General features: G+C 37.8%; 1 protein-coding gene and 1 long non-coding RNA gene across 3 annotated transcripts in view; one reads left to right on the forward strand and one right to left on the reverse strand.

Moving 5' to 3' along the window:
- Positions 1 to 1614: 1614 nt before the first annotated feature.
- On the forward strand, positions 1615 to 26531 carry LOC128203703 (uncharacterized). Its single transcript, XM_052905229.1, has 2 exons — positions 1615 to 1920; positions 25235 to 26531. The coding sequence occupies exons 1-2, from the start codon at positions 1857 to 1859 to the stop codon at positions 25945 to 25947; spliced, it is 777 nt and encodes a 258-aa protein (XP_052761189.1). The 5' UTR covers positions 1615 to 1856; the 3' UTR covers positions 25948 to 26531.
- LOC128203705 (uncharacterized) overlaps positions 19372 to 27224 on the reverse strand; it is a 291364-nt gene continuing 283511 nt past the window's right edge. Inside the window, exons 1-3 of one of the 2 annotated variants that reach the window (XR_008256015.1) lie at positions 23443 to 23571; positions 20362 to 20568; positions 19372 to 19884 (exon numbers count right to left, since the gene is read on the reverse strand). This is a non-coding gene — a long non-coding RNA (uncharacterized LOC128203705). Of the gene's footprint in view, positions 19885 to 20361; positions 20569 to 23442; positions 23572 to 27224 lie in introns of those variants that run through there. The other variant, XR_008256016.1, reaches the window with a different exon arrangement.

Raw genomic sequence — 27224 nt, forward strand, 5'->3', positions numbered from 1 at the left:
ATATTTCACAACATTTGACGTTGAAATCAAAATTGATCGACGTTTTATTAGCCGTACATATTGGGTAATACCCCAACACAATTGCCGTTCACAGTTAAAAGAGCTATTCCTGGTTTTGACATATCTTTTTTATGTGGAAGTATTGACACTAATTGAGAATACTGGCCAAACTCGGGGAATAGGGACGGCTCGGACGTAACTAATAGCAACCATGTGCACAGTTCGTAATAATTTTTTAGGGGGGGGGGGGGCTGTACCATGTGCTGACGAAAAATGCCCGGGAGCTCGACAAAGGTGTCGGTCCATGACTCGATTTAAGAATTTTGCAGAACTGTTTTGTGGCCTCATATCGGCAGGTAGATAATTCCACAAACTGCCCAACGATAATTATGGCTTTGACAGGAGATTTGACAGGTTCACCAAGGGAGGCACCACGGATGACCACACAAAGGCCATCGTATTTTCGCCTTTACGCGAAGGAGCGATGGGGCGACGGAAAAGACACGACGGTACGAAATTCCGAAGGCAAAGGAGCGAAAACACGAAGACGAAGACGCGAAGGTAGGACAGTACGAAGGCGGAGGGACAAAGTTGCTTCGACTTTGTACTTTCGTATTTTCGTGTCTTTCCCATTGTCCCGAACCACGAATGTCACACTCATACAACTTAAAAAGGAGTTTTACTCTCCAGCGTAATTGGGGACCTTCATAGATGATAGTCACCGTTTTCAGATGATCTTAGTGAAACATTTAAACCAGAATTATTGCCCTTTGTTTTTCTCTGATAAAATCATTGCACTTGGAGAAAACATTTTGTGTATCGATTTCACAATATCCATTGCATTTTCTATGATACAACTTACTTTCTAGGCGAAATTCATGGCCAATGCATGACAGTGGTGACATCCGTGTCTCATGAATACAACTGTAATTCTTGCATACTTTCTAGTCATTGAAGGGTCAGTTTAGATTATAAAATGATATTGTTTTTTTTTCAAATATGTCAATGCCTTTTATAAAGTGTCACTTTTCATCCATATAATATTTTACTTCTAAATGTCACACGCAAGGGTGCTCTTATAAACATTGGCTGTTTACTTGGTTTAGGCATAACAATATACATTATACATGGTCATGTGTATACTTCATTAAACTAAATGACTTAATGACGAACTAAACATGATTAAAGCCTTTCTTAGCGTAATGTCAATTATAGCAAAAGAAAATGTGATGTACAATATGGGTTGACAAATTGATGTGAGTTTCATTGTTAGATAACCATACACAGAGAATGTTATTTTCGACTTGACATTATGCCTAATGCTATTTATCCTACTAGTTACATGTCATTTCTGACCGCTGTGGCAATAGGTTCAAGTGTGTGCCATTGTTAAAATTAAGCTTTTATGCATCTGTCAATATGACTTACAATGAACATACTTTTTAAATGTAAGCCGTGCTTTGTACGCGATGAAATTACGTTAACAACAAATGTTTCTGCGCATGCGTCAGTGCTGTTTCGTAATGAAAATGTTGTTGTCTATTTACTACATGACAAGCGCATTTTTGTAAATGATCCGCCCAAAGTAGATGAGAGATATATAATGTACTTAAGCTGAAACAAGAAAACAAAATATGAAGCATAACTCACAGAAAGAGTAGATCTGCTCTGAGTTACATTGAAAGTAAACAACAATAAACTTCTAACTAAAATCAATTTACTACAGGGACTACATGTCTTCATACTTTTGAATTTGGACTCACGGAACGAGGAAGTGAAACGACAGTGAAATCTAACATTTGCAGCGTTTCAAGTTTCAAATTGTTTAAAAACTAAGGTATCTTGGGAGAGATATAATGTCGTTGAAAGGAAGTCTCCTTGTTTTTCTGGTCCCACTGATGGCCCTTGTACATACCAGAGGTAAGAATTTTTTAAATATATTTAAATTTCATTCGTGCTTATTAAAATTCGTAATTATATATACTCATGCATTTGTTGTATAAGGCTTTTAAAGCCATGGTATAACTATACCTATGTTTCAGTGGTAAAAAAATGAACGAGATAGCAAAACAGTAGTTTTTGTGATGTTATAATCATAATGTATACAGAAACATCTATTTCGATGTACATGTACTACTTTGTGCAAGAATCTTTGCTTTTAACTGCCTTTTGTCCAACACTTACACAGATAATTAATGCGCATTCGCTGACCGTGGCATGAGTAGTTTGTGTGTATTCACTGACGGATACATACGTATTGTTTATGTTATCATAGTATCTTCTCTACAGTCTAAAAATAGTTTAACCACAAGCGGATTTCTAGGCAACCTTTTCATGTCGTTTTGTAAGAGTTTTTCGTCTAAAATTCACAGAATGCATCATGAAAGACTGATGTATACATATATTCCCCGACGCATATATCGATTTGACATTTTCGAGGTATTCTATTTGAGGCACATTAACTCGCCTAGCATCTCACCTCCCCTGTAACTTCAAGCTCTCGAACGCCATTGTTGACAGTTTTCAAATTGTTAAATCGTTACAAATAAAATTTAATTGAGGGGTCTCAATTCTGGATATCGTATCGGTTTTTACGATGTAGAATCCTCAGTATGGTGTGATACAGCTTGCAAAATAAAATAAAAAAATGTAATATAAGATTGTGCTGACACCGTGTTGTGCTTGCCTTTGTTTTCATCTAGTCTAAGAAACAGTGCTCCAACAAGAAATTTACTTAAAAAAAGGATCACATTTAAAAGAAAACGAAAAGGCTTTCTACAAAATTATCAGTTTGAGTCATCCTAAGCAGGGTAAGAGAATAACAAGGTCTTAAAATGATTCTTCAGCTTCTTCATCAGTATCTTCCAGTTAATCAATAGTGATGCCTCGGATTAAACATGCATGGTTATGTATTTTCGATCATAACTTTGAAAAAGTAATGCCAATTCAATGTATTTCGTTGAAATTTAATTCGTTTTACACATATTTAGCGTTAACAACATACACTAAATAATCGGATGCAAAAGCCTCATTAAAAGCATCTTTGTGAAGAAACGTGAACTTAGTAATTTTATACACAAATACGTAGAAAAATCATTAAAACGGTTACACTTCTACGGTAAAATGAATGAGGAATTGCATTTTGAATCGAAAAGTAGTTTTATCACAATATACGAAAATTATTCGGTCTTCTCCGATAAAGCAAAGGAATGTATTGTTTACGTATTAAATTCCCTATATATATACGCATTACATGTAAAGTGAAATTCGTCTTCTGTGTCATTATTTCCACAAATATTGCACTTCCGATCACTTCTTGCAACGTTCGTATCTCGTCCTTGTTTGTGAGGACAAACTAAGTTTACATAACTCTTATCGATGTTTAACAGTATCTATAACAAACAGATATCGACACATATCAAAGGTCGGTTTAAGTGCATTAAATAGTGACAATGCAGACGACCCTTGAACTCCCCCTCACTATTGCATAATGTAGAGGTTCTTAAATCTGAGTTTAAATTGTTCAATATTAAAAATACGGCACTGACCACAGAGTCTCTGAATGTATATTCATCACCAAAACTAGTCATCTCCTTAACATTTATCACCCAATTACTTTTGCCTTGATCCCATCTAAGTAACAAAGGCGTTCAGACTCATCCCGGATGCAAAAAGCTATTTGTAAACAAGAGTCACATTATCGCTTATAAAAATTAACAAATGTTAAACTACAGTATATCCGGCCATTATATTATTTAAAAATCTTTAAGAAATGTTGTACCCAGAATATATCAGGGCATTAGTGGGCACATACTCGTAGATACACACGCACACGCACATCAAAATACCAGGGTTAATAGTTGTACCCAGAATATACGAGGGCATTAGTGGGCACATACTCGTAGATACACACGCACACGCACATCAAAATACCAGGGTTAATAGTTGTACCCAGAATATACGAGGGCATTAGTGGGCACATACTCGTAGATACACACGCACACGCACATCAAAATACCAGGGTTAATAGTTGTACCCAGAATATACGAGGGCATTAGTGGGCACATACTCGTAGATACACACGCACACGCACATCAAAATACCAGGGTTAATAGTTGTACCCAGAATATATGAGGGCATTAGTGGGCACATACTCGTAGATACACACGCACACGCACATCAAAATACCAGGGTTTATAGTTGTACCCAGAATATATGAGGGCATTAGTGGGCACATACTCGTAGATACACACGCACACGCACATCAAAATACCAGGGTTTATAGTTGTACCCAGAATATATGAGGGCATTAGTGGGCACATACTCGTAGATACACACACACACGCACATCAAAATACCAGGGTTAATAGTTGTACCCAGAATATATGAGGGCATTAGTGGGCACATACTCGTAGATACACACGCACACGCACATCAAAATACCAGGGTTTATAGTTGTACCCAGAATATACGAGGGCATTAGTGGGCACATACTCGTAGATACACACGCACACGCACATCAAAATACCAGGGTTTATAGTTGTACCCAGAATATACGAGGGCATTAGTGGGCACATACTCGTAGATACACACGCACACGCACATCAAAATACCAGGGTTTATAGTTGTACCCAGAATATATGAGGGCATTAGTGGGCACATACTCGTAGATACACACGCACACGCACATCAAAATACCAGGGTTTATAGTTGTACCCAGAATATACGAGGGCATTAGTGGGCACATACTCGTAGATACACACGCACACGCACATCAAAATACCAGGGTTTATAGTTGTACCCAGAATATACGAGGGCATTAGTGGGCACATACTCGTAGATACACACGCACACGCACATCAAAATACCAGGGTTTATAGTTGTACCCAGAATATACGAGGGCATTAGTGGGCACATACTCGTAGATACACACGCACACGCACATCAAAATACCAGGGTTAATAGTTGTACCCAGAATATATGAGGGCATTAGTGGGCACATACTCGTAGATACACACGCACACGCACATCAAAATACCAGGGTTTATAGTTGTACCCAGAATATATGAGGGCATTAGAGGGCACATACTCGTAGATACACACGCTCACGCACATCAAAATACCAGGGTTAATAGTTGTACCCAGAATATATGAGGGCATTAGTGGGCACATACTCGTAGATACACACGCACACGCACATCAAAATACCAGGGTTTATAGTTGTACCCAGAATATACGAGGGCATTAGTGGGCACATACTCGTAGATACACACGCACACGCACATCAAAATACCAGGGTTTATAGTTGTACCCAGAATATACGAGGGCATTAGTGGGCACATACTCGTAGATACACACGCACACGCACATCAAAATACCAGGGTTAATAGTTGTACCCAGAATATATGAGGGCATTAGTGGGCACATACTCGTAGATACACACGCACACGCACATCAAAATACCAGGGTTTATAGTTGTACCCAGAATATACGAGGGCATTAGTGGGCACATACTCGTAGATATACACGCACACGCACATCAAAATACCAGGGTTAATAGTTGTACCCAGAATATATGAGGGCATTAGTGGGCACATACTCGTAGATACACACACCCATGCACATCAAAATACCAGGGTTTATAGTTGTACCCAGAATATACGAGGGCATTAGTGGGCACATACTCGTAGATACACACGCACACGCACATCAAAATACCAGGGTTTATAGTTGTACCCAGAATATATGAGGGCATTAGTGGGCACATACTCGTAGATACACACGCACATGCACATCAAAATACCAGGGTTAATAGTTGTACCCAGAATATATGAGGGCATTAGTGGGCACATACTCGTAGATACACACGCACACGCATATCAAAATACCAGGGTTTATAGTTGTACCCAGAATATATGAGGGCATTAGTGGGCACATACTCGTAGATACACACGCACACGCACATCAAAATACCAGGGTTGAGGGCATTAGTGGGCACATACTCGTAGATACACACGCACACGCATATCAAAATACCAGGGTTTATAGTTGTACCCAGAATATATGAGGGCATTAGTGGGCACATACTCGTAGATACACACGCTCACGCACATCAAAATACCAGGGTTTATAGTTGTACACAGAATATATGAGGGCATTAGTGGGCACATACTCGTAGATACACACGCACACGCACATCAAAATACCAGGGTTTATAGTTGTACCCAGAATATATGAGGGCATAAGTGGGCACATACTCGTAGATACACACGCACACGCACATCAAAATACCAGGGTTTATAGTTGTACCCAGAATATACGAGGGCATTAGTGGGCACATACTCGTAGATACACACGCTCACGCACATCAAAATACCAGGGTTTATAGTTGTACCCAGAATATACGAGGGCATTAGTGGGCACATACTCGTAGATACACACGCACACGCACATCAAAATACCAGGGTTTATAGTTGTACCCAGAATATATGAGGGCATTAGTGGGCACATACTCGTAGATACACACGCTCACGCACATCAAAATACCAGGGTTTATAGTTGTACCCAGAATATATGAGGGCATTAGTGGGCACATACTCGTAGATACACACGCACACGCACATCAAAATACCAGGGTTTATAGTTGTACCCAGAATATATGAGGGCATTAGTTGGCACATACTCGTAGATACACACACACGCACACGCACATCAAAATACCAGGGTTTATAGTTGTACCCAGAATATATGAGGGCATTAGTGGGCACATACTCGTAGATACACACGCTCACGCACATCAAAATACCAGGGTTTATAGTTGTACCCAGAATATACGAGGGCATTAGTGGGCACATACTCGTAGATACACACGCACACGCACATCAAAATACCAGGGTTTATAGTTGTACCCAGAATATACGAGGGCATTAGTGGGCACATACTCGTAGATACACACGCACACGCACATCAAAATACCAGGGTTTATAGTTGTACCCAGAATATACGAGGGCATTAGTGGGCACATACTCGTAGATACACACGCACACGCACATCAAAATACCAGGGTTAATAGTTGTACCCAGAATATATGAGGGCATTAGTGGGCACATACTCGTAGATACACACGCACACGCACATTAAAATACCAGGGTTTATAGTTGTACCCAGAATATATGAGGGCATTAGTGGGCACATACTCGTAGATACACACGCACACGCACATCAAAATACCAGGGTTTATAGTTGTACCAAGAATATATGAGGGCATTAGTGGGCACATACTCGTAGATACACACACACACGCACATTAAAATACCAGGGTTTATAGTTGTACCCAGAATATACGAGGGCATTAGTGGGCACATACTCGTAGATACACACGCACACGCACATTAAAATACCAGGGTTTATAGTTGTACCCAGAATATATGAGGGCATTAGTGGGCACATACTCGTAGATACACACGCTCACGCACATCAAAATACCAGGGTTTATAGTTGTACCCAGAATATACGAGGGCATTAGTGGGCACATACTCGTAGATACACACGCACATGCACATCAAAATACCAGGGTTTATAGTTGTACCCAGAATATATGAGGGCATTAGTGGGCACATACTCGTAGATACACACGCACACGCATATCAAAATACCAGGGTTTATAGTTGTACCCAGAATATATGAGGGCATTAGTGGGCACATACTCGTAGATACACACGCACACGCACATCAAAATACCAGGGTTAATAGTTGTACCAAGAATATATGAGGGCATTAGTGGGCACATACTCGTAGATACACACACACACACGCACATCAAAATACCAGGGTTTATAGTTGTACCAAGAATATATGAGAGCATTAGTGGGCACATACTCGTAGATACACACACACACACGCACATCAAAATACCAGGGTTTATAGTTGTACCAAGAATATATGAGGGCATTAGTGGGCACATACTCGTAGATACACACACACACACGCACATCAAAATACCAGGGTTTATAGTTGTACCAAGAATATACGAGGGCATTAGTGGGCACATACTCGTAGATACACACACTCACACGCACATCAAAATACCAGGGTTTATAGTTGTACCAAGAATATACGAGGGCATTAGTGGGCACATACTCGTAGATACACACACACACACGCACATCAAAATACCAGGGTTTATAGTTGTACCAAGAATATACGAGGGCATTAGTGGGCACATACTCGTAGATACACACACACACACGCACATCAAAATACCAGGGTTTATAGTTGTACCAAGAATATATGAGGGCATTAGTGGGCACATACTCGTAGATACACACGCTCACGCACATCAAAATACCAGGGTTTATAGTTGTACCAAGAATATACGAGGGCATTAGTGGGCACATACTCGTAGATACACACGCTCACGCACATCAAAATACCAGGGTTAATAGTTGTACCCAGAATATATGAGGGCATTAGTGGGCACATACTCGTAGATACACACGCTCACGCACATCAAAATACCAGGGTTTATAGTTGTACCCAGAATATATGAGGGCATTAGTGGGCACATACTCGTAGATACACACGCTCACGCACATCAAAATACCAGGGTTTATAGTTGTACCCAGAATATACGAGGGCATTAGTGGGCACATACTCGTAGATACACACGCTCACGCACATCAAAATACCAGGGTTTATAGTTGTACCCAGAATATACGAGGGCATTAGTGGGCACATACTCGTAGATACACACGCTCACGCACATCAAAATACCAGGGTTTATAGTTGTACCCAGAATATACGAGGGCATTAGTGGGCACATACTCGTAGATACACACGCTCACGCACATCAAAATACCAGGGTTTATAGTTGTACCCAGAATATATGAGGGCATTAGTGGGCACATACTCGTAGATACACACGCACACGCACATCAAAATACCAGGGTTTATAGTTGTACCCAGAATATATGAGGGCATTAGTGGGCACATACTCGTAGATACACACGCACACGCACATCAAAATACCAGGGTTAATAGTTGTACCCAGAATATACGAGGGCATTAGTGGGCACATACTCGTAGATACACACGCTCACGCACATCAAAATACCAGGGTTTATAGTTGTACCAAGAATATACGAGGGCATTAGTGGGCACATACTCGTAGATACACACGCACACGCACATCAAAATACCAGGGTTTATAGTTGTACCAAGAATATACGAGGGCATTAGTGGGCACATACTCGTAGATACACACGCTCACGCACATCAAAATACCAGGGTTTATAGTTGTACCCAGAATATATGAGGGCATTAGTGGGCACATACTCGTAGATACACACGCACACGCACATCAAAATACCAGGGTTTATAGTTGTACCCAGAATATACGAGGGCATTAGTGGGCACATACTCGTAGATACACACGCACATCAAAATACCAGAGTTTATAGTTGTACCCAGAATATACGAGGGCATTACATACTCGTAGATACACACGCACACGGACATCAAAATACCAGGGTTTATAGTTGTACCCAGAATATATGAGGGCATTAGTGGGCACATACTCGTAGATACACACGCCCATGCACATTAAAATACCAGGGTTAATAGTTGTACCCAGAATATACGAGGGCATTAGTGGGCACATAATCGTAGATACACACGCACACGCACATCAAAATACCAGGGTTAATAGTTGTACCCAGAATATACGATGGCATTAGTGGGCACATACTCGTAGATACACACGCACACGCACATCAAAATACCAGGGTTAATAGTTGTACCCAGAATATATGAGGGCATTAGTGGGCACATACTCGTAGATACACACGCACACGCACATCAAAATACCAGGGTTAATAGTTGTACCCAGAATATATGAGGGCATTAGTGGGCACATACTCGTAGATACACACGCACACGCACATCAAAATACCAGGGTTTATAGTTGTACCCAGAATATACGAGGGCATTAGTGGGCACATAATCGTAGATACACACGCACACGCACATCAAAAATACCAGGGTTAATAGTTGTACCCAGAATATATGAGGGCATTAGTGGGCACATACTCGTAGATACACACGCCCATGCACATCAAAATACCAGGGTTAATAGTTGTACCCAGAATATATGAGGGCATTAGTGGGCACATACTCGTAGATACACACGCACACGCATATCAAAATACCAGGGTTTATAGTTGTACCCAGAATATATGAGGGCATTAGTGGGCACATGCTCGTAGATACACACGCACACGCACATCAAAATACCAGGGTTAATAGTTGTATCCAGAATATATGAGGGCATTAGTGGGCACATACTCGTAGACACACACGCACATGCACATCAAAATACCAGGGTTTATAGTTGTACCCAGAATATATGAGGGCATTAGTGGGCACATACTCGTAGATACACACGCACACGCACATCAAAATACCAGGGTTAATAGTTGTACCCAGAATATATGTGGGCATTAGTGGACACATACTCGTAGATACACACACACACACGCACATCAAAATACCAGGGTTTATAGTTGTACCCAGAATATATGAGGGCATTAGAGGGCACATACTCGTAGATACACACGCACACGCACATCAAAATACCAGGGTTAATAGTTGTACCCAGAATATATGAGGGCATTAGTGGACACATACTCGTAGATACACACGCTCACGCACATCAAAATACCAGGGTTAATAGTTGTACCCAGAATATATGAGGGCATTAGTGGGCACATACTCGTAGATACACACGCACACGCACATCAAAATACCAGGGTTTATAGTTGTACCCAGAATATATGAGGGCATTAGTGGGCACATACTCGTAGATACACACGCTCACGCACATCAAAATACCAGGGTTTATAGTTGTACCCAGAATATATGAGGGCATTAGTGGGCACATACTCGTAGATACACACGCACACGCACATCAAAATACCAGGGTTAATAGCATTATCTTACGTCATCTTTGCAGTTTGGACTGGTGTTTGCCGTCATAATGGCATCATAACAGTTTTAAACGTAATATAATTTCATTCTTTCTGTGCAAAAGCCACACAAAAAGAGTAACGAACAACTGACAAGAGAGGAATTGACTGTTTACAACTGTTTTGTGATCGTAAATTGATTCTTTATAGCTATGTAATGGCTTATTGACAGAACAAACATTAATGACATGAGAATGTTATGTTTTTCCTGTCACCACCATTCCATATACATAATCAGGTTTATAGCAGTTACTGAAGTAAGTGGGAAATTGTCGAGTTGACTTTAACAGAAAAACGAACTTATTCAAGTCAGATAAAAAGCATCAATTCAAAATTGTCCCTTCAAGAAACATAAGAGTATACAATTAAAGACACGGCTGAATAGGTTTAATTAAGTGTGAATGAATATATACGACATATATATATATCCAGGGTGTAAACATGCATTAGTTATTAAGTGATTAAAAATACAGGGATGACATGAGTTGATATCAAACATATTACACCAAGAGAGCGCAATATTTTCAGAAACACGTTAAGGCCATTGTTTTTTATGGTTCGTTTAACAAACCCGCTGTAACGCCGCATAGCGGCATCGCCGCATAAACGTGTTTTTTTCGTTTATGCGGTGATTTTCAACGCATAAAAAAGAATTTTTTATGGGGCAAAAAGGCACACTTTCGCCGCATAAAACGCAATTAAAACATATACTAGTACAATAGTGGTTGATAAAGTTTCATCAAGATCGGTCTTAGTTTTTTATGTCCACTTAACCAAGCTTTGAACTAGACTTTTAGAGACGTAATTTTTGACAAAGAGTTAGTAAGATCGGTTTAAATGTGAACCAAACCAATTGATCTTACTGCGAAAACGTTTGAAATGACGTTTAACCCGACTAAAGGATGGAATAAATGTTACGACAAAGCACAACACCGTCATTAGGGACATTCAGAAAACTGAATCGTCCTATGACGTAACATATATTCTTGCCTTATTGCCAGACTGACGGGCATGTACCCTTGACAATGCGCACTTTCAACATGTACGTGAAGTAAGCGGTCATGCGTCCTAGCGGCCTAGCGGCATGAAGTTATCGGCCTAGCGGCGTGAAGTTAGCGGCCTAGCAAGTTGAAGTTATCGGCCTGGCGGCCTAGCGGCGTGAAGTTGGCGGACTAGCGGCTTAAAATTGAATCCTATTTCAAAGCATGAATACATGCATTCTCTCTTAAAGCAATGACATAGTAACTGTTTTTATGCACAAATTAACACATTGAAGCTATTATCAACATTTTTTTTCAAAAATGTCGATAAAGTTGTCAGCTATTTTAAAGCATTAAAACATGCCTGTTCTTCGAAAACAATGATATATTTACTGTTTTATGCACAAATAATCACTCTTAAGCAACTAACTTTTTTTTCAAAATAGTCGATCACCAGTTCAGCGGCCTAGCGGCCTAAATTTGGTTTCTAATATAAACCATTTATACATGCCTTTCCTTCTCTAAAAAATTACAAAGTTATGGTTTCTATCACAAATCACCATCCTTTAACGAATGTCTGCATTTCGCCCAAAACTCGACCAAGCTGCCTAAAAAATCCACTATAGCGAATATCAGCATTTTTATTTTTTGTATTTAGCAAAATTGTTAAACCGTAGATTGATCATAATATTTCGGAAGAAAACGCATGTATACATACCATTTTAGGCTGCTAGGCGGCCAGGCCGCTAACTTCACGCCGCTAGGCCGCTGAAGTGCTCGATCGACATTTTTTTTTAAATGGTTTATAATTGCTTAAGAGTGATAATTTGGGCATAAACACAGAAAATATATTTAAAAAATAGGAGAAGAGGCATGTTCACATGCTTTGAAAAGCTGACTGCTTGTTCCGAGTTTTTATTTTTTTTTATTGATAATCGCCTCAGAGTGATAGTGTGTGCTTTATACTCAGTTAATATTTCTTTGTTTTATAAGAAAATAGGATATCATTTTAGGCCGCCAGGCCGCTAGGCTACTAACTACATACTTTCAACGTCATTTCAAACTGATAATAGGGTCATCATGGACTTCTTTCTTTCATTGATTGTGTTTTAATGCACTAGTCATGTGAACACTCTAAGGGTTTATTTTCAACTTCCATTTTGGCTCAACTTGCATGCCAACTTTTCCCATATTTTCTTTAAAATGACAGTAATATGCAACGCCTTAATCTTAATCATCACCATAATCAACAACATCATCACAACCACTATCATCAACACCACAATCACAACCACTACCACCATCATCATCCCCACCACCACCATCATCATCATCATCATCATCATCATCATCATTATCATCATCATCATCATCATCTCCACAATCACAACCACCACCATCATCTCCACAATCACAACCACCACCATCATCATCATCATCATCATCATCATCATCATCATCATCATCAACAACATCATCACAACCACTATCATCATCACCACAATCACAACCACTATCACCATCATCATCATCATCATCATCACAACCACCATCATCATCTCCACAATCACAACCACCACCATCATCTCCACAATCACAACCACCACCATCATCATCATCATCCCCACCACCATCATTATTACCAACGCCAGCATCATCATAACTATCATAATTATTATCATCATCATCATCATCATCATCTTGATCATCATCATCATCATCATCATCATCATCATCATCATCATCATCATCATCATCACCATCGTTTTTGTTGAAATAGTTTTTAGCTTTATAATGGTTAGGTTAATCCTCTTTATGTGGCAAAAAGGCACAGTTGCACCCCATATAAGCAATTTCTGCTTTATGCGTTGAGCGTCGCCGCATAAACGTTTATGCGTTGAAAATCACCCCAGAAACGAAAAAAAACACGTTTACGCGGCGATGCCGCTATGCGGCGTTACAACCCGCCGCTCAAAAACAAACTCGATTTCAGCAAAAAATAATTGGAAATCCCAAACTTTTTTATTCCCTCCGTTCCGAATTTTACCCGACGATTAAAATAAAACGTCGAGGAAAAAAAGAAAACTTCTTCCACATAAACTGTTCATCGCTTCTATAGCCCGTCGTCTATATGTGAGCCAATCGTAAGCGCTGATTTTTGTATCCAGACGATTGATTGGACAACAACGCTCGAAGAAACATGGCGGATAGGTTACAGTTAAGCTATTTCTTGGACAGCAAAACAGTAAATTCATTTGTTGAAATAAATGAAAATGATACTGTCTCCGATATTCATTCCCTCTAATACTCTTAAGAATGAATGTACATATCGAATGGCTGGAAATGCAAGTTAACATAAAGGGAGATCATCAAACCAAAAGACATGCCAGGCTCCGTGTTGATACAATTCGGGGTCAAATTCATTGTCATAAAGGTTCTGTCAAATACAGAGGAAGAAAACGTGCCACCTACAAAGACTGTCAATTCATTTGATATAATGATGCCCACGACATAGAAATTTGGTTGGGTACCTCCTGAAAAGTATTATTCTGGCAGGTTTTGACTCTGACTAAATGTTTTATTTGTGCCGGTGCCACCGACCTATTTTATTCCGTGTTCGTGCCATACCGAAAAACGCTGCACATAATAAGTTCAAAATAGTTTTAACTTTCTTTTGTTGTATATAAACCTGGGGGAAAAAGTGTGTTTGGTTTGGGATTCGAACCCACAACCACCGGAAAACTAGCATGGTCATCTGATAACAGGATTCAGTTTCATGGTTTGGTCTAAAATGGTGTTTGAAAGTCATTTAGGGACCAAATCAATTGAGCTAAATTGTGTTAAGATTGTGAATAGTGTTATGATTGTGAAAAGTATCTAGTCAGTATTACCTGTCATGTGATAGTTCAAATGAAACATAAGTGTTTTATATAAAACAGTTTTCTTATGTTAAGATTGTGAACAGTCAATATTAAAGATTGTGAACAATATCTAGTTAGTATTCACTATCATGTGATAATTCAAATAAATCTTAATGATAGTGATCAATACCAATCTGCTGTTAAGATTTAATTATGTGAACACCATTCAGGCAGTAATTGTTAAGTGATTGGAAGAAAACTATCGTTTAATATAGCACTGGTGGTAAGATTTAGCCCTGTTTGGTCTTTAATGTATTAAATTTTAATAAGTATCTTATTAACTTATGTTTCATTTCCTACCAAAAGATAAAACAGGATTTTGAAATTTTATTTTTATTTTATTTCCTCCTCCTAAATTAAAGAGTAAAAAACACATCCCACCCACAACCCGGCCTTGTGTACAGAAAAAATATTAGTACTATTATGGCGCTATTTTAATGAGGGATTTCTGAAAACGCAACTTTTAATTAAAAACTCATTTTTACAGGCTGATATTTTTTATCTTTACACAAATCATATGCTCAAATGAGTTAATCATTAACATGAGTAAACAGTCTCCGTGGCCTAGCGGTTAAGGCGTCCGCCTACGGAGCGGGAGGTCGTGGGTTCGAACCCTGGCCGCGTCATACCGAAAAACAAGTAGTTCATTTGAGGGCCGCTTGGCATTTAAGGTAGTGCTTGGAAAAGTGGTGTATTCAGTAATGGTTTAATCCAGGAAAGTTTTTTACACCGAGCACGTAAAAGAACTAAGGAGTCTCTTCGTAAAAGAGCTAGGGTATCGCACCCGGACTTCCTTGTATCACACAACTGTCTCTTCTGCGTCCTGTCCCTTCAGCAAAAAAAACAACAACAAAGGACCCCGTTGGAAATAAGTGCTTGCACTTTCACGGGTTATCCTTGACATCAAGGTCTAAGAAATACATACATACATACATGATTATGCGTTAAAATCGATACATTTTATGTGTGCATCTATCCAGTGTATACCTATGTGGTGCCACTCCTATATATGTGGTGCCACTCCTAATATGTGGTGCTATTTCAAAGCGTAATATTGATTTACAATTGTGGGACAAACTTCGCCAAAATTATACGCTTTGGTTATGCATGTGGCAAAAAACATGTACCATGTCGCTGTGGATTATGCCCCATTTTGCGGACAATATATAGGAAGCATTCCAGTTCATACAAACGGTGTTGTGACACGGTGAGGTCAGTAAAGTTTAACAACTCTTACAGAAGTCATGCAGGAGTTTTGCCACCTTTCCTAAGCATACGAGTGTTTTTTTCTTCTAAATGCATTTGATTTTGAAAGAGCTTCTTTTTATGGGCATAACTGACGTAAAGAAGTGCCGTTAAAGTGTACTGTTGTGCCGTGCGTTTTTAACTATAAACCCGTTATTTGACACCTATGGGGAATTAGCTATTGAAGTCCAAAACAAAATCCTTTTCACGACACCAAGTTCTTTTCACGATTTTATTATGTTGTTCTTTCATTAACAAATACTTGATGTAATAACACAGTGTGTGTAGTCCAAAAATTAACACCAAATATATTGTACAACAGCGACAACGCTATAGTTTGCTGGACTGTGGTAAAACCACCTTCGAGCCCAGACAAATTTCAAGAGTCCGTTTTCTATGAAGAACTACCTTTTTTTCTCCTCTCTTTTTTAACAATTAAAAAATCTGTTACTTTATATTGTGCAGCCCGGTCATGCCTACCATAAATTAAACCAATAGAAAAACAGGAAATACTTCATAAAGACTGTCAGCTCAGCTCAAACTAATTACTTCTGATTTCAAATAGTTCTTAATCAAAACATATGTCAAGGTGCTAAATTAGATACAAAGGAACAATAAAACAGTTAGCTTAAGTCAATATGGCTTCGAATGACACCTCCTTTGTTTGGCAATAAGCAACATCCTAAATCGTTGGCGTTTGCCAACCTGTTACAAACACAGTTGCATATTTCAAATAACAGGTGTAAAAACATCTAACAAATAATTTGCAAATAACCCAACGCTGAAATTATGAAAAACGGTTTCAATTAACAAAACAATTTTATCCAAAGTATGGAATGACGTACAGCATAACAGTACCATTTATTTATGATAACATATTATGAATATGGCACACATGGCAGTAGTGTGTCTGGGGCCGTTTATTAAAGATCGTAGTTTATTTTTGTTCGTAAATTGATATTGTCGTAGTGTGATTGTTTCGTTATTTTGCTACATAAAATTTGTGTGAATATAACTTTAGCCAGTTAAAGAATAATCAATGAGTTGCTATTTGATATTTGTTCACTAGCGGATTTACAGGTGGACGCAATATGAGAGAAAAAAAGGGTAATAAAAGACGCTAAAAATGCACAATTTCCGACTACAAATTGTTAAAATGTTCTTGAGGGAGTGACCTCGAACCCCATGCAAATAGTTTTTACAATACACTTTCGGTTCTGAGGTTGGGTCGTATGTCAAAAGGTTGCGCCCCAACGTTACGCCCCCTACCCCCCCATCGTCAATTCCTGGAGCCGCCCCTATTTATACATATTTAAGATAATTGAGGTTCGACTAAAATCGTTCATAAAAAAGCCAGCTGGTTATTACAAATCTCAGATGCATACACGCCTGATCTACATACATAGCAACTTCATGTACAAATAGGGCGTATACATTAGAACATGGTTCAGGTTGAAGGGTACTCGTCTTATTCGTGTCAGTTACCACGTTTTCTCTTTGCCGAAACCTTAACCGAAGCTTAAAACATATAAATGATGTTGGCATGTCGATGACAACAAACATTTCAGATGAATATCTGCTCAGTGTTTTTATTGTAATTACACAAATACGACACCACAAACATATATATTATATTATACGAAACGGATAAGAGACGTGAACACATCATTGTTTAGAGTAATGCCAATTCGCTTTCTGGATGCATATTTTCAAGATTTATGTTGCTATATTCCAATCAAAGCGCTGAAAGCGCTGCAAGACTGTCGGTGACGTAACTGAAGCAAGCAAACACTACCGCAAAGTTCTTTCAAATGAAACGTGATCAAATGATTTCATACAAATGATGAACACTCTTTAAGGTAGATGAAGAAGGATAAATGTGATTATAATAAGCACAAATATATTGGCCCTACTTAATCATGTATCCAATGGCCTACAAGATTCTTAATTCAAATTTCCTAATTTTGAACCGCTTTAAATTAGTTAAATGCATATTCATTATGTTAAAATTCCTTAAATTTATGACGTCGCTTATAACAGTTTCAGTAAGCAATTACATTCCTTCATTTCATTAGGGTCTGTTGAAGCCAATGTCTTTAAAATGCAAATACAATACAAACTATACCCAAGATTCAAGGGACATAATAAAAATATAACTTTAAAATGATGCTCTTTCAAGCCTAAAAATGCCTCCCAGAACTTCTATCAACAGAGTCCACATATCTACAAAATTTGTGCTCGAGTTACTTTCTTTGATATAAAAGTGAAAACAAATCTGCATGGTGCTGTGGCATCATACCATGAAAAAAACTAATATCTTTAAAATTTGTTTTCTAGTTTGTTTTTATTATTAAAGCGTTAATAAATCTGCATGGTGCTGAAGAAAAAAACTAATGTCTTAAATTTCAAACCTGCAGCATTATTTAGCGCCATGTTGTCAAGAATATCTGGACAATTGAATGAAATATGCATGGACCAAAATGACAGCTGGTTTTTCATTGACAAAAGATGCCTTTGAGGCAGTTTTAAGATTATGCTATTCAAAGTATGAGGGTAGTTGGTACAGTTTTCACTCATATTCAGATGATGGCTGATATTTGCTGATAAACATGTATCCTCTTAGCAGCAGGGAATAAGTAAATGACATAGTTTTAATGACCAATATTGGAGATGTGACCTTGACCTCCAAATCCAAAGGGGTCATCTGCTGGTCACCCCAAACCTAAATTTCAAGTTTGAAGGCCATGGGTGCAGACTTTGTCGAGTTGTCACACAGGCAATTGTCACACAGGCAAGCTTTTTGCGTTCAATGGTCTGTGACAAATCAATAGGGCTCACCTACTGGTCAGGCCCAACCCCAAAGTCAAGTTGTTCAAGGGCCATGGGTGCAGGCTTTGTCCAGTCATTATTAGTACAATCTTTTAGCATTCAAGGTCACTGTGACCTTGACTTTTGACCCAATGACCCCTTAAATCAATCTTCTTATAGTCAGACTTAGCCTCCATGTTGAGTTTGAGGGCCATAGGTGCAGGCATTGTCAACTTATCAGTCAGATGTATGGTTTGACACCTTCCTGTTCAAGGCCACTGTGACCTTTGACCATATTACCCCTAAAATCAAAAGGGGTCATCTACTGGTTAAACCAAACTTTCATGTCAAGTTTGACAATAGGTCTAGGAATTGTAGAGTTATCACCCGGAAAAGCTTTGGTCTACTGTCAGACAGACGGACGTAGCGGCCAACATGTGCAAAGCAATATACTCCTCTTCTTTGAAAGGGGCATAATAAATTGAAATTTATTAAATATTTTTGTTTATTATGTTAATTAACTTACACTACATACAACAAGTACCATTTTGATATTTTCGAATGCTCATTTGGGCATGTACATGGGTTTTGATCTGACTATGAACATGAAACTACATAGTGATGTTCCCTCCTATCAATTCTAAATTTAAATAACCATGAGAAAAAAGAATGTTTTCACTGCACCATGAATAAATATGTCAAACAAAATAAATGTCAAGTTATTTAAGATTAATTTAACACTGTTCTTTTGATGATTTCGTGCATTCCTGACTGCAGGTTTTTCCCATTTTCCCACACAGTTATTTCATATTGGCCTTACAAGGTCAGATCTTGAGTTGGGTCTTCATTGCTGGACACTATCTCTTTATCTCTACAGAAAACACACTGGTGCCAGTTTCACTGCAACAACTGCAAACAAAGTTATATTATATTTTAACTGAACTCTGCATCAATATTCAATTATTTTTTATTGGATTTAGGAAATGTCTTTGTTTTAAAGGGTTCATATAAATTAATGCATTTTTTCAATTTAATGCTTTATCATGCTGGACTCTTTGACATTGATGGTTAAAACAAAGAAGGCATATGATTTTTGTACAGATTAAACATTATTAATTATAAATGTGTTCTTTAATTAATAGACAAGTGGCAACAATTTCCCCAGTTAAAAAAGCTTACATTTGTATATCTGCAGATTAATCAATTGCCTTTCTTTTGCTTTGATCATTTAAGTCAAATGAGTTAGACATGATAATGCATTAAAATAAGAAATATATTTTTTGGCATCAATCTATAGTGTTTACCTTCAATCTAGAAATAAATTTCTTCTCAACAGATGCTAAATTATAAAAAAATATATAAACCAAGATTTTGATTATGACATACCTGCATAGTTAGTGGTCTCCATAACTGCTCAGAAATGCTCCCTATGACAAACTAAGTGCTGGTGTATGGCTGGGTAATAGTGCTGCTCCAACCAATAGCGCAATTCTTCCTACAGGTGGACCAGCTCCTCAATATGGTTTCTGTCATGGCAGTGATAACAGTATGTAACATGCCCTTTTCTACTTTCCAGAGAATGAATCTTCCAATCTAAATTACAAATTTAAGAACAAATATATACATATGCACATGTAATGTTGTTAAAAACAAACCATTCAGATGCCACAAAACTATATATATATATATATACACATTTTTTTTAATCGTAAAAAGAGTCCGTCAATGTACAAATATTTAGACTAAGAGATGTAGATCAGCTAGATGTACCTTCTATTCCAAATAATTGTACGTTGACAGATTTTTTTACGATTTTTGATACAGCAAATCCTTCACGTACAAATTGTTTTGTACGAAAAGTGGGTAGTTATTCCGATCGGGATTCAGGGTTAAAGCATATTGCATCTATAACATATCATAAAAACAAGAAATATTACCAGATAATGTTATTTTATATAAATTCCATAACCAAAAAGTAATATCAAGCAAATAATTGTGAGTTTGATGTTTTTTTCTTCATTTCATTCTGTCAAAACATAACAATATATACATGAAGGGCACCTGCAAGGCTGCAGTTCACAATTTTACAACAATCGGAAGATTTCGGCCATCAATTTTTACAACTCGCCATCTTCGGTAAGCTTCGAGATAGTCAATCCCTGTTGGATACTGGCTGAGGTGTTCAGATTGTTCGGCTAGTCCAAATAATTGTACGTTGACGGATTTTTTTTAGATTTTTGATATGGCAAATCCTTCACGTACAAATTGTTTAGTATCAAAAGTGGGTAGTTGTTCCGATCAGGATTCCGGGTTAAAGCATATAGTGTCTATAAAATATCATAAAAACAAGAAATATTACCAGATAATGTTATTTTATATTAGTTCCGTACACAAAAAAATAAATATCCAACTTATAATTATGAGTTTGACGGCTTTTTTTCATTTCATTCTGTCAAAACATAACGATATATACATGAAGGGCACCGGCAAGGCTTTTAGGGCACAGTTTTTAATCGCTCGGAGTTATTACGATTGTATAACGAGGTCTATCTAGAAGCTTTGTCGGAGGAGGTCGAGTTATTACGATTGTATCGAGTTGTTCCCCTTCGCATAATTGTTTTCTGTGTCAGTCAACTTTCGTTTTATTGGAAAGGTAAACAACTTGTTTTAATGCACTAAATGGTTGTTTAGTGCAAAATAACATTTCACTTACATTGTAAAATATGAATATAACTCTTTATGATCAATTTCAACCATAAAATACTTCACTTAAAACAATTTCAATATTTTTAAAACACCCCCGTTTTTTGCACATTCCCGTTTAGACGTTAGGGATTGGAAGAATCCCGTATAACACGTCTATTATTTTAGACTAATTGTTCGGCCAAGGCCGAGTTGTTACGATTGTATTATCTCGAAGCTTGTCGGAGGTGGCCGAATTATTACGATTGTTGTTCCACTTGGCATAATTGTTGTCTGTGTCATTGTTGTCTGTGCAGTGTTCGACACTAACGGGGTCCCGGGATCCCGAGGACACCAATTTTTCAGGAGGGACACCTGAACTTCGAAGTCCGGTATTCCGTCGGGACACTTAAATTTTTGACTGATAACCGCTAAATATCAATAAATAAGTAACATTTAATTAATTTATTACCTAAATTCGGGCTCCCCTAAATTTCTTGACAGCACATGTCAAAACGATATTATTAATTATCATTATCGGACTCATCAAAGCGAAAGTATAGGTAACTATTTGACTATAGTTACGTCATGAATCTATAAATAAACAGGTCATTTCACAAGGCGCATGCAGGTTAACGCTTCTGTTTTGTTGTTTACATTTTAAACAAGGTCAGAGCTGACAGAGATTTATTATTGGTAAAATACTTATGTGGAATTGTTTTGCTTATGTGTCAGAACTGCCCAAAAAGATGCCATCTCTGGTGATACCTTTTATATAATATGATACGACCTTTGAGTATTTGCAGTAACATTTACAACACAAAAGAACAGCATCCTACATTCAGCATTCTGTGTTAATTGGCATTCAACTTATCTATATTCTTTGTTAATTTTAAAGACATATATTTTATGCTTTGATAAAAAAAATTAAATGGTTTTATCCATTAATTCAATCAATTTATAAAATTTTATGACTTTTTGGCGCGAAAATTAACAGTTGGGCAGTCTGATTGATTTATCAACAGCTCTACTAAATATTGATTGGAGTTTTCACAAGCCAGATGTAATATTCCTACAGTTGAAAATGACCGACATTTGACAAGACCCTGAACCATAATGTATTTTATGGTTATTTTCAAAAAATCTAAAAATAGTAACAACATCAAGTTTTTGTTTACATTGTATCCATCTCTGTTTTTGACTGAAAACTTAAGGGACTTAAAGATTCTCCCGCTTTTGAACCCAATCTACCAACTTAGAGACCAAAACATACCTCACTGCCATTCAGTGCTACTAACCTGTCATTACATGCTGCTAAAAAGATGTATAATATGGTGGTGTATACTTGCATTACAAATTGAAAAGTAAAAGATGTTGAATTTAATATTAAAACAGTCTCAACAATGAAAAAAATGTAAAAAGTGGAAGGGACTCCTAATTTCAGGAAGGGACACCTGATTTCAAATGTTGGTGTCCCTTCGGGATCCCTTGGAAAAATGGTTAGTGTCGACTCCTGCTGTGTCAGTCAACTTTCCTTTTAATGAAAAGGTGAATAATGTGTTTTAATGCATTAAATGCTTTTTTTTTTTTGCAAAATAGCTTTGCACTTCCATGGTAAAATATGAATATAAATCTTTATTATCCATTTCAACCATAAAATACTTCACTTAATACAATTTCAATATTTTTCAAACACCCCCGCTTTTTGCACAAAACCGTTTAGACGTTAGGGATTGGAAGAATCCCGTATAACACGTCTATTATTTCAGACTAATGTACATGTACCTTCGTGTCCGAAATCGATCACTTCCTGGCAGCTCATTTCTGGATTGTCTCCATCTAAATTTAACATTTTCAGACGCATACATTGATGCCATTTTTGCTTCGATTGATGTTAAAGCAATAGCACTAAATACAGGTCGGTTATTTTGTAGAAGAACGTGTTAGAAGTAACATTCAATTTCATTTCCGCATAATCGCCGCCATATTGTGTATGACTTAAAAACTACACCCTATAGTCCAAAATAACAATAGGCATAACGTTGACACACTGTGATAGGTATAATCCAAATAATTTACTCAAACAAATACAATAGTTTGATTGCTGCTGAAAAAAATCATTTGAAACATAAAAGCTTTTTCACAAAATATTACATGACATGAAGTCTTTAACCGCGTATGATTTATTTCTTAATAATAGCTTTCATTCATAAAATAAGTTCTTTGCCGGGTCAGTCTTGAATGCCGGGATATGTGTGACGTCACACGGGGTGCAAACATGTGGTGTAGCTTACTATTGGATGTAGGGTAAAATGACTTCGTATGTAAATGCTATACTTTCATTATTTTTCATTATTTTGTTTAATAAAACTAACCAAATTGCAACGGTACAACTATACTAAGAGTTACACACAATGTTTGTCATAAAAAAGGCAATAACGCGTTAAATACACATAAGCAGGTACTTGACGCCCCACATTCACGTAAGTAGTTCTGTTGCTACGCAGGTGGTGTGTATTAATATATTCATGTTCAATATGTCGTGTCAGGCGACTGGTCGCGTTTCTGAAATACCGCTCTCTAAAGACTGTCGGCTTGCAGCCGACAGTCTAAAAACCAATAAACACAAATGTCAACCTCGTCAATGTACGTGAAGTAAGCGCTAGCCTTACCTTATCAGGCCGCGTTTGTGCGTCTCCATCACTGGCATACAAACCATTGCTGTTTTAAAAAGATTTTTAACCAGGATAAGATTGATTCAGATGTCAACATTCCGTTATTTACGCTAAAGGTGATAGAAGTCAGATTGTACAAAGGAAAATATGTAAGCTTACCATAACACGATTTATGCCCACGGGAGCATCTTGACAGACATATTTTGCTATAGCTGAAATGAATTATATCAAACAAAACCGGATAATTGAATATTTTTCTTTCCTAACATTTGTAGTGTCAAAGTTAGCTTGTGTAATTTAGTATATTTCAAACAAATAATATTTATGTAGAACAATGCCCAAATTACTTGTTAAATCTGAAAACGCATCTTGTATCACACAAAAGTCAACGCATCGAAACGAGAAGGTTACAATCTTTAACATAGCGTTTATGACCTCATTATGATCAAAATAATCAAGTATGTCAATTAGTACGTCAAATGCTAAATGAACTACAAAACGTGCCGTTCCAATTAGAAACGACTTGGCCAGCAGTTTGGACTGTGTTACCTGTCAACGTGATAAATGGTAATAACAGTTACTTAAACCACGGTCACATGTCAGTTTCTACTTGTTTGATTCAGCCAATTCACAGAAATGTTTACAGTAACGCAATATTAAAATATTAAAATGGATTTTACGCAATGTACACGCATATGTATATATATAATTACATGTGTGTCCTTCGAAGAACAAATGATCCTCTTGCGTTTCTTCGTATACGGAGGGTTTCAAATAAATCACAGAATGAAATGTTTTAGAGCTCAGTTTAAGCCAGGCGTTCTTCAAAGAATCTGTACTTGTTACTGCAGTATGTGAAAATCGTTGCTACCTACATGGAAACATTACCATTTCTTTTTCAGTAATTATCCCGCCGACGAGGATAAAATCCCGGCACACTGGCTATTCCGTTAACCAACCCATTGTCCTGACCCGTCCACCCAACATGCATACAGCCCCACAAAGATACATAAAGCCAACGACGACAACAGAGCCTCCTACATCTAACGAACCACCGGAAGTCGAAGAACCGGATGTTACAGTTAGCCCTTGGTACAATAGTAGAAACGACTATAGCGGCTTTAATATGTACCAGGGAACGACGGCGGGAGTCTTTGGTTTTCCGTATTTTAACCAGGCTAGATATACCGCAACTGGAGGAAACAGCGCCGGTGGATCCTCACCGGAGGTGGATGCATGGACGCCGACTCCCGACCCGACAATTCGTCTTAGGCAGCAGCTACGACGACGACTGCAAATTCATCAAAGACAATGGGTTCGCCAAGTGAAGCAAAGAACAACAACAAGAACTACTACTACTGCTACGACAACAGCAGCATCTATTACACCGAACACTCATGAACCGGAAGAGGTTGTTGAAGGGGGCGGCGCGAACGGAGCGAAAGACACCGTTTTCGTAGGCCATAGTGGATATTGCTTTTGCTCAATTCTAAGTCAGTGTCCGTCGTCGGCGATTCGCCGAGGATCGTGTTCCAATATTTTTACAAACTTCTTCCGACTTGGTATGATTCGGTGTTGTTACAGTCCGAGTGTAGCAAAACGACTCGGATTATAGTTAGACAACATGTTTTTTATTGTTTGATATCATGATACTCTTATTTCCGGTTTTTATAATTGCTTTTCTTTATTAATCAGCTCATTTCAGCATAAATAGAAAATAACAAATAAAGCAAGTCGTCAAGGGTTGCCCCATATATCACCTCGTGTCTGATTACCCCCTACATGAACTGTGTTTAGCAGTCAATACTAGACTTTTTTTGTTATATTATACTGTTATATTTTGTTATATTTACTGTTTAGAGTTAGCCTCATTTAACAGTAAAGGCCAAATAATATCCTTTTTAATCAGCATGGGGTGAAGGAATTTGATACACCTGAAACATTTCTGTCAAATTATGTTGAAATCAGGTCAATGCTTTCTGAAAAGAAGAAGTTTTTCATTTAGGCATATAATAAAAAATAGCCCCACGCGGCCATGTTTTTTTTATGAATCAACATGGGATGAAGAAATTTGAAAGAGGAACATTTCTGTTAAAGCTGCGCTCTCACAGATGGATCGTTTTTTGCTGTCTTAGAATGAGACAATTTCGCGTAAATGTCTGAGAACCAGTGATATAAGACTGCTGACAGAAGATCAGATCGCAGTTTTTTGTTTGTTTTGTTTTTTTGTGTGCGAAAATTGATGTTTTATGCGGAAAAAAATATTATGCTGAAAGCGCCAGTAACGCTTTTAGCCGCAAAACAAGTTTCGAACGTAAAAAACTGCGATCTGATATTATGTTACCGGTCTTATATCACTGGTTTCCAGATATTTACGCAAAGATTGGGTCATTTCTAGACAAAAAAAATGTTGTCAAAACGATCAATCTGTAAGAGTGCAGCTTTAACTTAACTTAAAACCAGGACAGCGGTATCTAAGGTGATATTGAAAGTTTTTCTTAAAGACATATAGTGAAAAGGAGCCCCAACCCCTGGTGGCCATGTTTTTTAATGAATCAATATGGGGTGAAGGAATTGATAGAGAGTCCCCGAAGGAGCAATTCTATGAAAATATGTTAAAATCGGGACAGCGGTTTCTTAGAAGAGGATTTTCAGTTTTTTTTTCCTTTTGGTCGCCATGAATGTAGAGTTCTGTATGGAACCACTTTTATTGAAAGAATCTGGAAAAGGACCACCCGAGGAACATTCCTGTGAAATTTGGTTGAAATATTCCCTGTGGTTTAGGAGGAGGAGTTGTTTAAAGGTAAATGTTGACGACGGACGTCGGACAATCACTCTACCACAAGTCATGAGCACTTTGTGCTCAGGTTAGCTAAACTGGAACTCCCAAAG

Source organism: Mya arenaria, chromosome 9 (genome assembly GCF_026914265.1).
Source record: "Mya arenaria isolate MELC-2E11 chromosome 9, ASM2691426v1".
Taxonomy (NCBI): Eukaryota; Metazoa; Mollusca; class Bivalvia; order Myida; family Myidae; genus Mya; species Mya arenaria.